Here is a 13,450-nt window from a genome sequence, read left to right as displayed (position 1 = left end):
AAGCTATCTAAGGATGGTACTATAGAACGCCACCTCAAGGTAGGCCTAGTGGCGCCATCTCTTGGTCAGGCCGGAAACTTATCAATCCACCCTCGTAGAATGAGTTTGAAAGGTTATTAAATCTTAAATTCTTTAGAAAAATACAAAGTAAGCATTATTTAAATGTTTCAATGCAAACAATTGTTTATTGCTTTTTATTTTATAAAATAATAAATTACATAAAGATTGAATTTGATTTGTTTTCAATCAAGTGACATGGACTGATTATTTAAATTAAGGTAATATAATTGTATTCTATCTATTATTCGTATAATAAAGGTTTATTTTTATTTTAAGGGGAGAATCCTGTGTAACAGCCTGAAAATTAGGGTATTCTTACGAGTTTTATGGGGATGAAAATAATAACTAATCTTTTCAAAACCTTTGTGTTTTATTAAGGTAATCTTGAAGTATTAAAATAATGTATTTCGGATGTCCGACATCTTCAAATTCGATTGGTCATTTGTCATTTGTCATTTGATTGGGCATTTGTTCGAAACAAAAAATGGTTGAAACAATTTTGTTTACAATTTGGAGTTTTTCACCAAAAATTAAAGATTTCAGCAATATGTATACGAAAGGTCAAGTCGAGCTATGAGTCGGGCAATTAAACAAAAAGTTAAACCGAGAAAAACGTGTTTAACGATTTACATAGTGACAATTGTCTTACGGGCTCCAATCGTTACTCGGTCATTCCGGGAGCATACATTAAGCCAACTTCTTCTTTGTGGAGCTAATTCATTTCCAAAATTATACGTTTTCGGTATTGCTGATTAGCGGTGATTTTTTTATTCGCGCGTGGCTAGATCTTCTGTGAGTTGGATCATAGCCTGAAAGGCAGTGCGCTGTTTTGGGGAGATTTTCAAAGCTTGTTTTTGGGATGCCAAGCTATAGTTTGAACAAAAAAATCGATTTTTTGGGTCTGCTACACGGAATCCCCCCCCCCCTTTAAATACCTCTGATAAAATTATTTTTTTTTCAATCTTTGTGATGTTGTGAAATCTTCAGAAATAAAAGTTTAAATGAAAAAATATAAAGTAAGAATTATTTGAAAATTTTAATGCAAATTATATTTAAATCTTCTTTTGTGAACTTATTATTTATTAGCTGAATTAATTTTCTCACAATATAAAATTGCAGTAAAATTGAATTTAATTGTTTTAATTAAGTACATAAATTGATCATTCACTTTAAGGTTATGTAATTAAATTCTGGCTATAATTTGTATAATGAAAGTTTATTTTTATTAAGAATACCTCTATTCCAATTATCTAATTATTTTTAATGTTTTTAATTTCGTAAAATGAGTGTCTAGATCTAATTTTAAAAGTGTATGTAAATAAGTTTTATTATTTCTGAAATCACTATGACATGAAAATGAAAATTTAAAAACAAATTTAAATAAAAATTATTTTAATGTTTGTAAGATTACATATTATGATAGCAATATTGCACAAGGCCGCAAAGAAGTAAAAGTGGTCTTAAATTTACATTTAATTAAACTCCATTTATGGATTTTGAGCCACGGAATCCGAATCCGTCCTCAGAATTTCCCCTAGACCCTACAATTTTCTCCTAGCCTTGGAAAAGCTTAAAGTTTTGGATGTATCGGGTCTGCAGGACCTGATAATTCCCCTGTCTAGGGTAAAAATTCATTTTATTTCATATTTTTTCAGATGAGTAATCATAAAAATATTTATTTAAGAAAAGACAGAAAAGGGTTAATCTTACGGAGAATTTCTTCAAAGTAGTCAGTCCATATTTAATTTTTCTTTTTAATTTTATCATAATTTTGTTGTTTCTTGGAAAAGATTTTGTATTTTAGATTATTTAACATCTAAACTTCTTAGTTGATTTTTTAAATTATTTGGTTTAGTTTTTTAAATACGAATTTAACATTTAAAAAAAATTATTTCTTAAGATTTCTTTTTTTATTATCGTTTTTTAAGTTTATTTTTTATTTCATATCTTTTAAGTATAATTTTGACAATTTTTATTTTTTTTTAAATTTAGAAAAGGGTTTAATCTTACGAGATTTTTTTCTGAATGAGAAGTGTGGGTTGGGGAGGGGAAATGAGGGGTGGGAAGCAAAGTTACTCCCCCTATCCCTCTTACTCCACCCTCCCTATCTCACTTCCTCTAACCACCCGTCACTTCCCGACCCCTGCCCTCACTTTCTCACACCTCATATCACTTACCTTCACTTCCACTCACTTCTTCTGGTTTGAAAAAGTAGAACGGACGGACGACCCCCGGAGTAAAAATTAGGAGACCGATCATGCTGTACAAAGCGTCTCGAGTTTTGAATGCGATAACTGTACATTTACTGCCAGACTTAGGCTACAATGCTCACAAGGCAGGGGATATGCGCACTGTGATTTGCTATCTCCTTTTATCCCGCAAGAAATGTACGAGTGAGTGCCGTGTTGAATGGCAACTAAAAACCGAGGTTATGTTCCTGCAAATATTGTCAATTGAGTTTATCAATATACCTGCTTATTTATTTCGGTGTTTTTGTACAGAATTAAGTTGACAAATTGTGACCTGGAAAGTATGAGTAAGTGATACAGATTTAATTGTGATCATTAAATGATATAAAATGTGAAGATTAAATAATGTGACAGTATGATATTAGGTAATATGCTTTTGTGATTGTCAAGCACTGGCACTCACTCGCACACTTCTCGTGGGAGAGAAGGAGATAGCAAATCACAGTGCACATGTCCCCTTCCTTGTGAGCATTGGGATTAAACGCAGTAAATGTACAGTTGCCGCAGTCACAAGGTATGTACGGAGATCGGTCTTCTTATTATTACTCCGTGGGACGACCGAAACCATTAGGGTTTCAGCCCGAGGCTACGAAAGCCTAAAATGTGAAATTTGACCTAAATATCAAATGAGATCGCCTTAATGTCTAAATATTTTACTGGGAAAAAGTTCGATAATTCAATACGGAGCACTCCCGGTATTTGCATTCTTTGTATTTTCCTGCTCTTCACAGCACGTATTTGAAAGCAAGCCATATTATGTCTCCTATTCAGGCGGCAGCGATTCCAGGGTTGCCATATGGAAGTTTGACCACGTGGCCCAAACTTGAGAAAAAATCGCCCAATACATGTATTGTGAGCGATTTCTGGGCAATTTCCTAGATTTATTCTCGCCGGAAGGTAATAATGAGCCAGCAAAACTGCCCACCTTGGCTGAACGCGTTTGGCTGGCCCTGTCTGCAGTAATCCCAATGTTGAAAAAACTTTCCTACCGCTCCGCTCTCGGTACGGCGGCAGTGCGCCCCCAATAAGCGTACTTCCCTGAAGTGAGTGCAAATAACATTTTGTCCGCATTGAGACTACAGCTGTCCTGCAGCTTCGTTTTTAATTTCGAGAATATGTGATATGTCATACATTTACATTAAGAAGTATACTGTATAAAACAGGCTTACCACAAAAGTGAGCGAAAAATTCAATTGCCAGAAGAAGATTCCCAATGAGGTTCTTCATGTTTTCTTCAATGATTTCGTGAACAGCGACGGATAAATCTGAAACATATTCACTGAGATATATATATATACTAAAAACCGTCCGCTTCCTTATCAGTGTGATAAGACCAAAAACCTTCAGAAATGATAGAATAAAGAATGTGTGTATATCACTCGGTAGAAGCGATAAATTACCTTCAAATCCAGACAGCCTAGTCAATATTTGGCTTACCCTCTCACATTTTTCTTCACAACTAGTCACCGAATGCAAGTAAAAAATACTTTTTGAAGTAAACGCCCACAGGTCTGCTTTATAGGATGCCTAAAACCTTCATAAGTAAACAATTAGGTATTGCTAGTTTTTCGGTACTATTAATTACTTTTTTGCGGTTTTCATGATACAAATTGATTATAATACATGAAATAATACATTCTACTGATAATAATAGTTATTGTTTGTAGCCATTTTGTCTTGGAATACAGTCAAAAAGTCGATGTTTTTTCTTAACTTTTATTCTTGCTTAAAACTTTTCAGTTAGAGTGAGACAACAATCAATTTTAATTAGTAGTAAGAATTATTTAAATAATTAATTAATATTTAGAACAATATTCTCTTAGAATAATGGTTAGTTGTATCGCCACTAACATTTCCGTATGCATTACGAATATGCTGGTGATATTTTCGCAATCCCAGTTAGCTTTTGGGTAATCTTTTTTAAGAATCTCATGGACTGTTTACAAAAATATAGACAAATATTTTTAGCATCTCTAAGCAAGAAATTTGTGTTGACCTTTGCACTTTTTTAATGGGATAATCCGTATGAAATTTCCAGTTTTAAAAACAAATCATTTCTTAGCAAAGCAGACACATTTGAAAAGCCGTACCTCAGAATGTAATATTCAGAAACATTCGAAAAATATGTATTGTCTATCTCGAGGTTTGACCTCTTGAAAAAAAAATCTTCCGGTCGAATGAAAACTTCTCTCTACGAATTATGGTAAAATTATTGCTCTTTTTGATAGGAAATGCTCTTAGCTTTGCATTTGTTAATAAATAAAGTTAATCTAGGAAGAGTTGTCTCACTTTATCCCCTCCACTAGACTTTGTAAGCAAGCTAAATCCAAGAAAAACGACACTAAAAGTAAATATGCTAACAAAAGCATAACTATGTACATAACTTACCAATAAGAATTTAGGTTCTGCCTTCTTTTTTAACTATAATTTATCTCCATGATTACTTTTATAGTATAATATATAAATTTGAAATGTAATTGTTAACGAACTTTCGCCTGCAGCATGAATTCTCTTTGATATTTATTGTATAATTAAACAAATTTTAATTAGAATATAATTATAACAAAGCAGTAGTAAAAACTTTTCTACTTTCTTCATGTGGTTTACATTTTAGTTGTATCATAAATACTCTCTTACGTTTTACCTATCGTTCTAAAATAAAAACTGTTTTGAAAAAAAGTGTTCAGGACTAAAAAAACATTACACACATCTATTGCAAAAAGGGGGTTTGACCTCATAAAAATAATTCTTTTATTTCTGATTTCTCAACTCTGTTTTGCAAAATATTACTTTAATGTGATGTTTATTTCCCCTAAAACTGTTGCAAAACCTATACCTGTCATTAATAACATTGTTTATTCTTCATAAACTCGCTTGCTTTATTGTTTATAACAATTGTCATAAACATCTAAACCATAAAAAATAATCTAAAAAAACCATCTATGATCAGAATTTATTTTCTTAACCTTTTTTTCTTAACCTTTTACACAAGATAAAATTTTCACGCTCGAGAAATTTTTTCGTACGACAAGCCATTATATATTCACAACCTTTTAAAAAATATTATTTTTATAAATCCGCGCTTCTTTGAATACTTGCAAATTTCCATGAAATACTAGAAACGTGTACAACTTTTTAAAATGAATATATACAGTTCTAGATAAGTTTCTATACTTTTACAGAGGAATTCGCTGTTTTTCACTGCTGAAAAAAAAATATCATGACGAATCCAATTACTAAATTTTCATTAATCTTTGATTGCTATGAAAAGAAAAATGCAAAAGAAAAAATTTTTGAAGATCCAAAACAGTAAAAAACTCTCAATTTTCTTACCTTTTTTCAAACACAAAATTATATTTTCACAATATCATCTTATTTTGGCAATAAAGTCAAGAATGTCAAACCATTGCGTCGCTTAATGAAACTTTTTCATTTTCCACGTTTTCCATTTGAATAACCTTGTTTAATTATAATATACAGTCCAACGTAAATTAATTTTTTTGTATGAAAAATGTACGAATTGTACGAAATGTATTCTGTTAACCTTGAGAACTTTTCATTTTAATAATCAGAAATATGTATTGAATATTACGAGTAGGAAATTCTAGTTTCACATTGAATATTTGGATGGGAGGCTACCAAACTGCAGAGTACCGGTTAAGTACTCCTTTTTATTTATCGGATCGTTTTTCACTTTTTCGTACTGTAAAATGCTGTACCTTATCGAGAAAAGGATTGGAAATCACTGGTAGAGATCACGGTTTATTTTAATTATTAATAGAGAATGGGAGAGATGGTGAACGATAAGTTCTGTGATACATCATCGAGGCGACACAGCGGGGTTGACGCTTACTAGTGTGTACAATGGCTACAGAAATACTCTTTTACTTCCATATACGTGCAGTGCAAAACAGAGCATGTGTGAATTCTTAACTTGGAGTTCAGGGTTCTGATGTTCATAACTGTCTGTGTGCATTTTTACCAAAAATCGTTTGCTATACCATTACCCTTCATTTCCTCTCTCATTCTGTTTTCCATCGAAATTTCATTCTTTCTCATTCTATCCCATTCATGATATGTTCTTTTAGTACTTAATGTTATACTTAAGCTAGACTTAGAGATTACAACTAGGTTTACCTGAAATCAAGAATTTTTTATTAAAATGGAAATGTGAAACTTAATTTATTTTTCCAAAACTGGGTATTGAAAGTTTTTAAAATATTTGTTAATGTTAAGACTTCACTTGGAGGCACGCGAGCGAGTTGAATCGCATGTATTCATGACATGTCAGCGAGTTTCTGTCCTTCGGAGATAGGATTACACTTACGGCATTCACAAAAACTTCATGCATTATATTATCTATAGTGTATGGAGTTTTTATAGAAAAAGATTGTTGAACTACTTAGTATAAGGATAACTTTTTAAAAGTTATCCTTGTGTGACAGGGTCGTGTGTCACAGCAGCTAGCAAATTTTACTAATTTTTATTTAGAAGGTCCTAAATGTATCTTTCACAGAAGGTAAAAAGCTATATAATTAAGATAACCTTCGTTATGCACTGAAGTTAATATTTATTCAAGGCAAACCATTTTTACATAGTTTTCTTAAAAATTGCAATTTTTTATGAAAAATTCAGGAAAATTTACTATCGTGACACATTTTCTAAATCGAAAATATGCATAAATAATGTATAGCCTATTGATCCATTACAATTTGAATATTGTCAGAAATTCTTATTTTTCTTAAATATGTTCAAACAATCAAAAAGCAATTGTTTTAAAATGTGAACAGACTATGTCTCATGAACAGTTTCTTAATATGGCATTTGAATTGTTGCAATCGAGTTAAAAATGTCACGCACCGCGTGGTTTTAATAAGATTTTCTATTTCACACGAAAAATTTTACTACTTATTAGATAAATTTTATCAATCTTGATTCTATAAGAAGAAGAGCTTAAAATCACAAATATATTTCCTTAGGCACTGAAGATGGTACTAATTCTTGGTACCTGATTACAAAAATATATATTTTTTAAACCATTTTTTTATGAATTTTTGGCCCGAACGCAAAATAAAACTTCTTACTCTTGTTACATTTTCTTGTACGGTGAGCCCTTAAGGTCCCTGAAAATCGAATGTAATTTGGAACAAAAAAATGCAGGCTTACCGGTGAAGCAAATTGTTAATGATTTTTTGTATAGATACTCTAAAGAGCATACAGAGCGACCATGCGGGCGGGATTTTCAAGATTGAAAAATTTTCCATATCACTTATTGATCTTGTTAATAAGTAATAATACCTTTTATCGTTGTTATTACATACTGAAATTGAAGTATGCAGTGACTCTATGTGCAAAGTTTACATTTTTTATTTTACGCAAATAGTTAGACAATTTGTTTTTCAATGCATATTAAAAAATATAAATATGACGCTTCGCGGGTAGAGACTCGTCACGCACTGTGCGCGCGGCTCGTTTCGCTTGCAAGTTTTCGCGCGCCTAGGGCGCGCGTCTGTTGAATCTTGCCCTTCGCGATCGATAATGGGTTCCTTAACGCTTCGATCTTGAACATAATTACACCTCGCGCTTTACGCTCGGATACTTATTCTTTGTATATGGAATGCTTCATTAAAAATTTATTAAAAACATCTCTTTTAAATGGTAGTATTGATATGCTTCTTCATATTCTGAATTGTCTACTTAATTAAGTATAGCCAAAGATTAAGTTTCTCAAAACTCTGTAGGCTTTCAGCTATATATTCTCATCGTGAAACTTGGGCTGCAAACTCGATTTTTGACAAACATTTGTAAACACGTTTTGTTCAATCTTTTTTTCCGTAACTTTCGTCATTTTTCCACAGATTTTTTATTTTCAATATTATTTTTCTCGATTAGAAAAAAGTACCCTATTTATTTTGTCCACAAAATAGAAATTTTTAATTTTCATTATTTTTTGTACTATCAAAATTTGAATTTCCGATTTTTCAAAAAGATTCAAAAATGTATTATAATAGTCTTGTAGGGCTTTCAAAAATCAATGTTTTTCTTCTCTTGACTTTTTATATATCTTGCGTTGTTTGGCTTAAAATTTGGATTTGCGGTTGATTAAAAAAAATTTTAAATCGAAAAAAGTCATTAGGATAAATAGTTTTTTCTTTTTAATACTATAAACATGCGTACATAGAATTTCAAATTCAGAGAAAAAGTGGTCTCAAAAATTTTCAAAATGCGATCACTTTTTGAATTTTTATCAAAAATGGCTCGTCAAGGAACTAGTCATTTCTTTTTTCTTTTTTCTAGGGCAGACAGGCAAACGCTATCGTGAAAACTTGATTTTCGGATTTTTCAATCATCAATGATAAGAATGTAACAAATGAAGTTGTTGAAAATTATGACATATACAAAAATAAATACCAAAGAATTTAAATAGATACATCTCTGAAAACGAAAGTAAATCAATCATGCTGTACGACAGTACATTTAATGCCACTTGACATAAGGATCATTTTTGTAAATACTTATATTTCCATATCAAACTACCCTTCTGACATGAAGCGCATAATGCCCCGCCCTAGAAAAAACTTACATTGAAGAAAAATGAAATTACATTTTTTTAATCCAGTTTTTAATAGTAAATTCGAAGGTAATTGACGAAAGACTTAATTACATCTTCTAACCCTGTTTTTTTGAAAGAACTTGAATAGAGTTGCCTAAAAGGACTAATGTATACGCCCAGATAACAATGCATAATGCAGCACGCAGGCAGCACGTCGTGAGACCGAAATATGACTGCGGTAGTACCGACACAGTGTCCGCACGACTTGCAGATCGTACGTAAATCCCCACTGTGCTCGCAGACGGTGTGCGTGATGTGCCACATAGCATGTGACCGTCATCGCGACAAAGAGTCGGAGTAGCGTGCAGATTAAAAAAAAAAGTTGTCACTTCCATTTATCTCCTTTGTTATAATTCTGCAAGAGGAAAGTAACACTTCAACGTTATTTATCACGTTAAAATATATTCTTGTAGAAATAGATCAGTATAATCAATATATTTAAATCTGTTTGAAAATATGTAAAAAAAAAGCTTAAAAAATTCCATACCAGAAATAGAAAACCCCATTACACGAGGAATCGCTTTTCATCAGAACGTGCCATAAATGACTACAATGTAAGAAACCTAAATGCTTAAAAGTTTTCTTTTAAAGATTATATAACTTATTCAATTTATTTATTTGTAGTATGAAGAAATCGAAATTTCAAGCTATAATTATTTTTCATTCTTTTATATGTTCTATAAAAAAATTTGCTTTGAAATATCTTTTATAGCTTACTGTAAAACGCTGTTGTTTAAAATATCGCGCGCGAATGTCAGTTGTGTGTGCGCATGGTTTCTCAGATGCGCGGGTTACTTCAAGCATCTTTGCTGCAAGTCCTGCGAGTACGTTCAGTGCTCATAGTTCGTGCCAGTTCGTGGAGCATCCGATCGTGGTTACATTATTGGACGTTGTTTACGCTTCCAATGAAGCAGTTTGAAACCATCCTTGCTTGGAAATTGTGTAGAAGTAAAACCTAGTTGTTTTGTGCACACAAAGAAAGAAACACGCAGAAATGATAAAACATCAATTAAAATAACTATAATTGTTTGGACACCTTGAGTCTAATTATTCTTAAAAGGTGACGAATATATGCAAACAACATTCTTATTTAGAACTTATAATCATTAATTCGAATATCTATCAATTTTTAGACTACCTTAAGTTTGAGCTGTCTTAAAACGTGACGAATACATACAATCACATAATAAACTTTCTTAGAATTCCTTAAACATTAATTTGAACTGCCTTTGATTTTTAGAACTAAGTATAATCTATTTTAAAAGGTTTCAAATGCATAAAGTAACAGTCTTTCTTAAAAAAGATTAGTCATCAGCTCGAATAACTTTAAAATTGTAGAATAACTCAAGTTTAGTAAGAATTGAAGGTTTGCCAAATTCAAAAAATGATAAATTATCATCTCACAGAAAAAGAATGTTTTGTTTTCTGGACCGTGGTTTTGGCCAATCGTCGTTATTATGTATCAGTGGGTTTAAAACGTTCTCATTTGAGGTAGAAACGATTTCATTTTTTTACATGCCGACCTTTGATCGTCGTTTTCGGGATTATTTGTGTGACTCTGAATAATAGTCTTACTTCGAGCATTAACCGTATCTCGTTTCGTAAAACCATAATTGGTTTTTAGAAAAACAAATTATTCACTTTGAGGAAGATTCTCAAGTATAGCGAAAACCCGTGTTTTTCGCACATTTAGATTACGATATCTCGGAAACCTAGGGCGATGGAACATTTCTGAGGCCAGATTTGGATCCAGTGCACGAAAACCCTTCGGGTAGGTATGGTCGTCTTTCTAAGTTTTTCCGGGTTTAATTTTGTCGGCCTGTGTAATTAATTATAGGAATTTTTATATTTAGTAAAAAACGATTCAGTAAAAAACTCAATCTAAATGGTGCTAACAAATACACTAGCTCAACCTTTTAAATTTTCTCGAAGCAATCCAGAATTTTGATTAAAGGAAAGAGATTATAAACTCAAAAATGGAAATAATGACTTTAGCCTTTATATTATCATTCTAATAACATTTAATACATGATAGCACATGTGTACAGGAGTAAGAGTAGTAATCAAAAGTAAAAACTCGCATAATAAATTAAATGAAACACCAAAGAAATTATACAGCAACAATACATGCTTTTATTTATACTCTTGGATGTACCAAAAGATATATGTGATCAAGCAAGATTGATGAACTTTCCCTATTTTCCTAATCCCTATATTCAATCAGTTTCAAATTTTCCAAAAAAATTATAATATATAATCCCTCGGTCAGCTGTCTACACTACCCAGTTTGCACTTGTGTTTTGCTGGACAATAACAAAATGACGAAGATAACACTCTCAACGTTTTCATCAAGGAGAACGAACAAATTGGAGAGAGAGAGGACGAAAAATAGACTTCTAAGACTTTTCCAGTCACAATGCTTCAGTAGACGTACAGAGACAAACAATTATCAAGACGGTAGCGCTGGGTCATCCTAGTAATTGGACTCCTTAAGGCTGTTTCCATTAGAAAAAGAAGAATCTGCATTTCCATGCTAAGGAAAGCTGTACATTAATCTTCATATTATGAATGCATCATTTCATCATGGCCGCCTATTACATGTAAATTAATCTTATCATAATCAGGTTCCACCTAGATAACAGGAGGAACGCCTACAAGGAGAATAAAATGGCAACCACTTCCTCATACACTATGGCTGTAATTTTATCCTATTCTGATAAGATTTCACCGTCAGAGGAACGCCTTTTAATGCAAAACCAGTCGAAAGTTCCGTAATTGCAATGGAATGAAATCTTTCGTCACATTATTCAAATCTTTTTTAATAGTCTCAAACAAATTCTTTATGCAAGTATTCAAGGTATTCATTTTCATTTGTTTTATCTTTCAGTTTCTTCTTTAGTTTGCACGATTGAATTTCGACCTCAATACGAATGCTCACCTAAAACTTTATGCACGCCAGTACCACTATCTATTTTTTCTATTTTTGAACTATTAATCTCTGCAGTTTCTGCAATTTCAATGTTTGCTAGTTCTAGCGTGGTAGGGTTAAAATAATGTTGAATATTATTTAAATTCAGTACTGAAAATATTTGTTGTATTTATTTCTATCTTGTTGGAAATTTTAATGTCTGCTACTTCTGGCATTTCCTTATTGTTAAGCTTTTTATCCGTACGAAAAGAAGAAAAATTGGAGGTTTCATTCTCCACCACGTTAGAAGTTTTAGCGTATGCTACTTCTGGTGCTGCAAGATGAAATTCAGCTTTTATTTCATTTGCAAGTACATTAATCCTTTCTGGTGTTGAAATTACCCCGGGTTCAACAAAATCTTCTATGAGAAGTGTGCTTCCACTTTTCCGGATATAGCCCGAATTATTTGAGTAAAGTTAATTTCCTATTTCCATTGAACACAATATGTACCCCTACCGTAATTTCATTATATTATTAGAAATCTTAATATTAAGTTTCGACTTAGAAATTGCTATCTAAATAAAATTTCCCCTATTTTAACACTTGTACTTAGTATCGGCATAAAGATTCATATCTCATTCAAAAACCACCACAAAATGTCACTGTGAATAGTAGTAAATATCAAACTACGAATTACTAATACATTTCAAGATCTAAATGTAGTATTTGCCAGTATTATATGTAATTGACGATCCGATTATTTTACCAAAATTAGTCGCTGAAAGATTTCCCTTTGTTGAACACCTCACTGTGCCCAGACAAAACGTCAAGAACGATAGGTAGGGTCGCGTGATGACGTGTGGTCAGTGTTAAACACAACCAAGAATAATGCAATCTCATAGGAAGCGCTTTCCCATTCATAGGCATCTTCCCATCCATGGTGGAAGAAATCATTACTTTCATTAATATTCTAGCGTGTCTTGACTGACGTATGTCAATGAAAGAAAACTCTGAATAAACACAGTTGTTAAAGAAAAACTGCGATGAGCACCCATACATTTAAAAATCTCCAAATATCTGCAATGTTTAAAATCTTTGAAATATTCGAATCTCTAAAATATTTATGAGGTCTTGTGTATCTTTCGAAATGTTTTAAAATGTCTAATTTTTATGAAATATTTCAAAATATCCGTTAAATCCATCAAATGTTTGGAAATCTTTGTGTGTGTACAATTTGAGTAACATTTCCTTCCGGTGAAAGAGTAACTTCTGAACTCCATGATATAAGTTCCACAGTAGTGCGAAAAATTTATTTTCTACTACAAAAAATTAGCTATATTGACATTAAAACCTTCAAAGAAAGATGAAATTATTTTTTGCATTAAATATCAACATTGTGATTTTGCTTGTAAGTTAATTTTCCAATTGCATGTTATGGATACATTTACCGCGGTAACAGAGTGTCGTATATAAACATGATTTATTAATTAAATTCAAACGAAATAAAATCAACGTAAATTGATACAGTCATAATTATTTTTATGTACGTTAACGTTATGTTAAATGAAAACGAGACTAATATCGAGTTGAGGTTACATTATACAATTAACGTTTCCATTT

General features: G+C 31.9%; 1 protein-coding gene across 1 annotated transcript in view; it reads right to left on the bottom strand.

Moving 5' to 3' along the window:
• Window positions 1-3,567, bottom strand: part of LOC117173243 — a 75,428-nt gene extending 71,861 nt beyond the window's left edge. The window contains exon 1 of the mRNA XM_033361711.1: window positions 3,479-3,567. Coding sequence (XP_033217602.1) covers window positions 3,479-3,536 — 58 coding nt within the window. The 5' untranslated portion in view covers window positions 3,537-3,567. The remainder of the gene's footprint in view (window positions 1-3,478) is intronic.
• Window positions 3,568-13,450: the final 9,883 nt, after the last annotated feature.

Source organism: Belonocnema kinseyi, chromosome 1, assembly GCF_010883055.1.
Source record: "Belonocnema kinseyi isolate 2016_QV_RU_SX_M_011 chromosome 1, B_treatae_v1, whole genome shotgun sequence".
Lineage (NCBI taxonomy): Eukaryota > Metazoa > Arthropoda > Insecta > Hymenoptera > Cynipidae > Belonocnema > Belonocnema kinseyi.
This window is presented reverse-complemented; position numbering and strand designations above follow the sequence as displayed.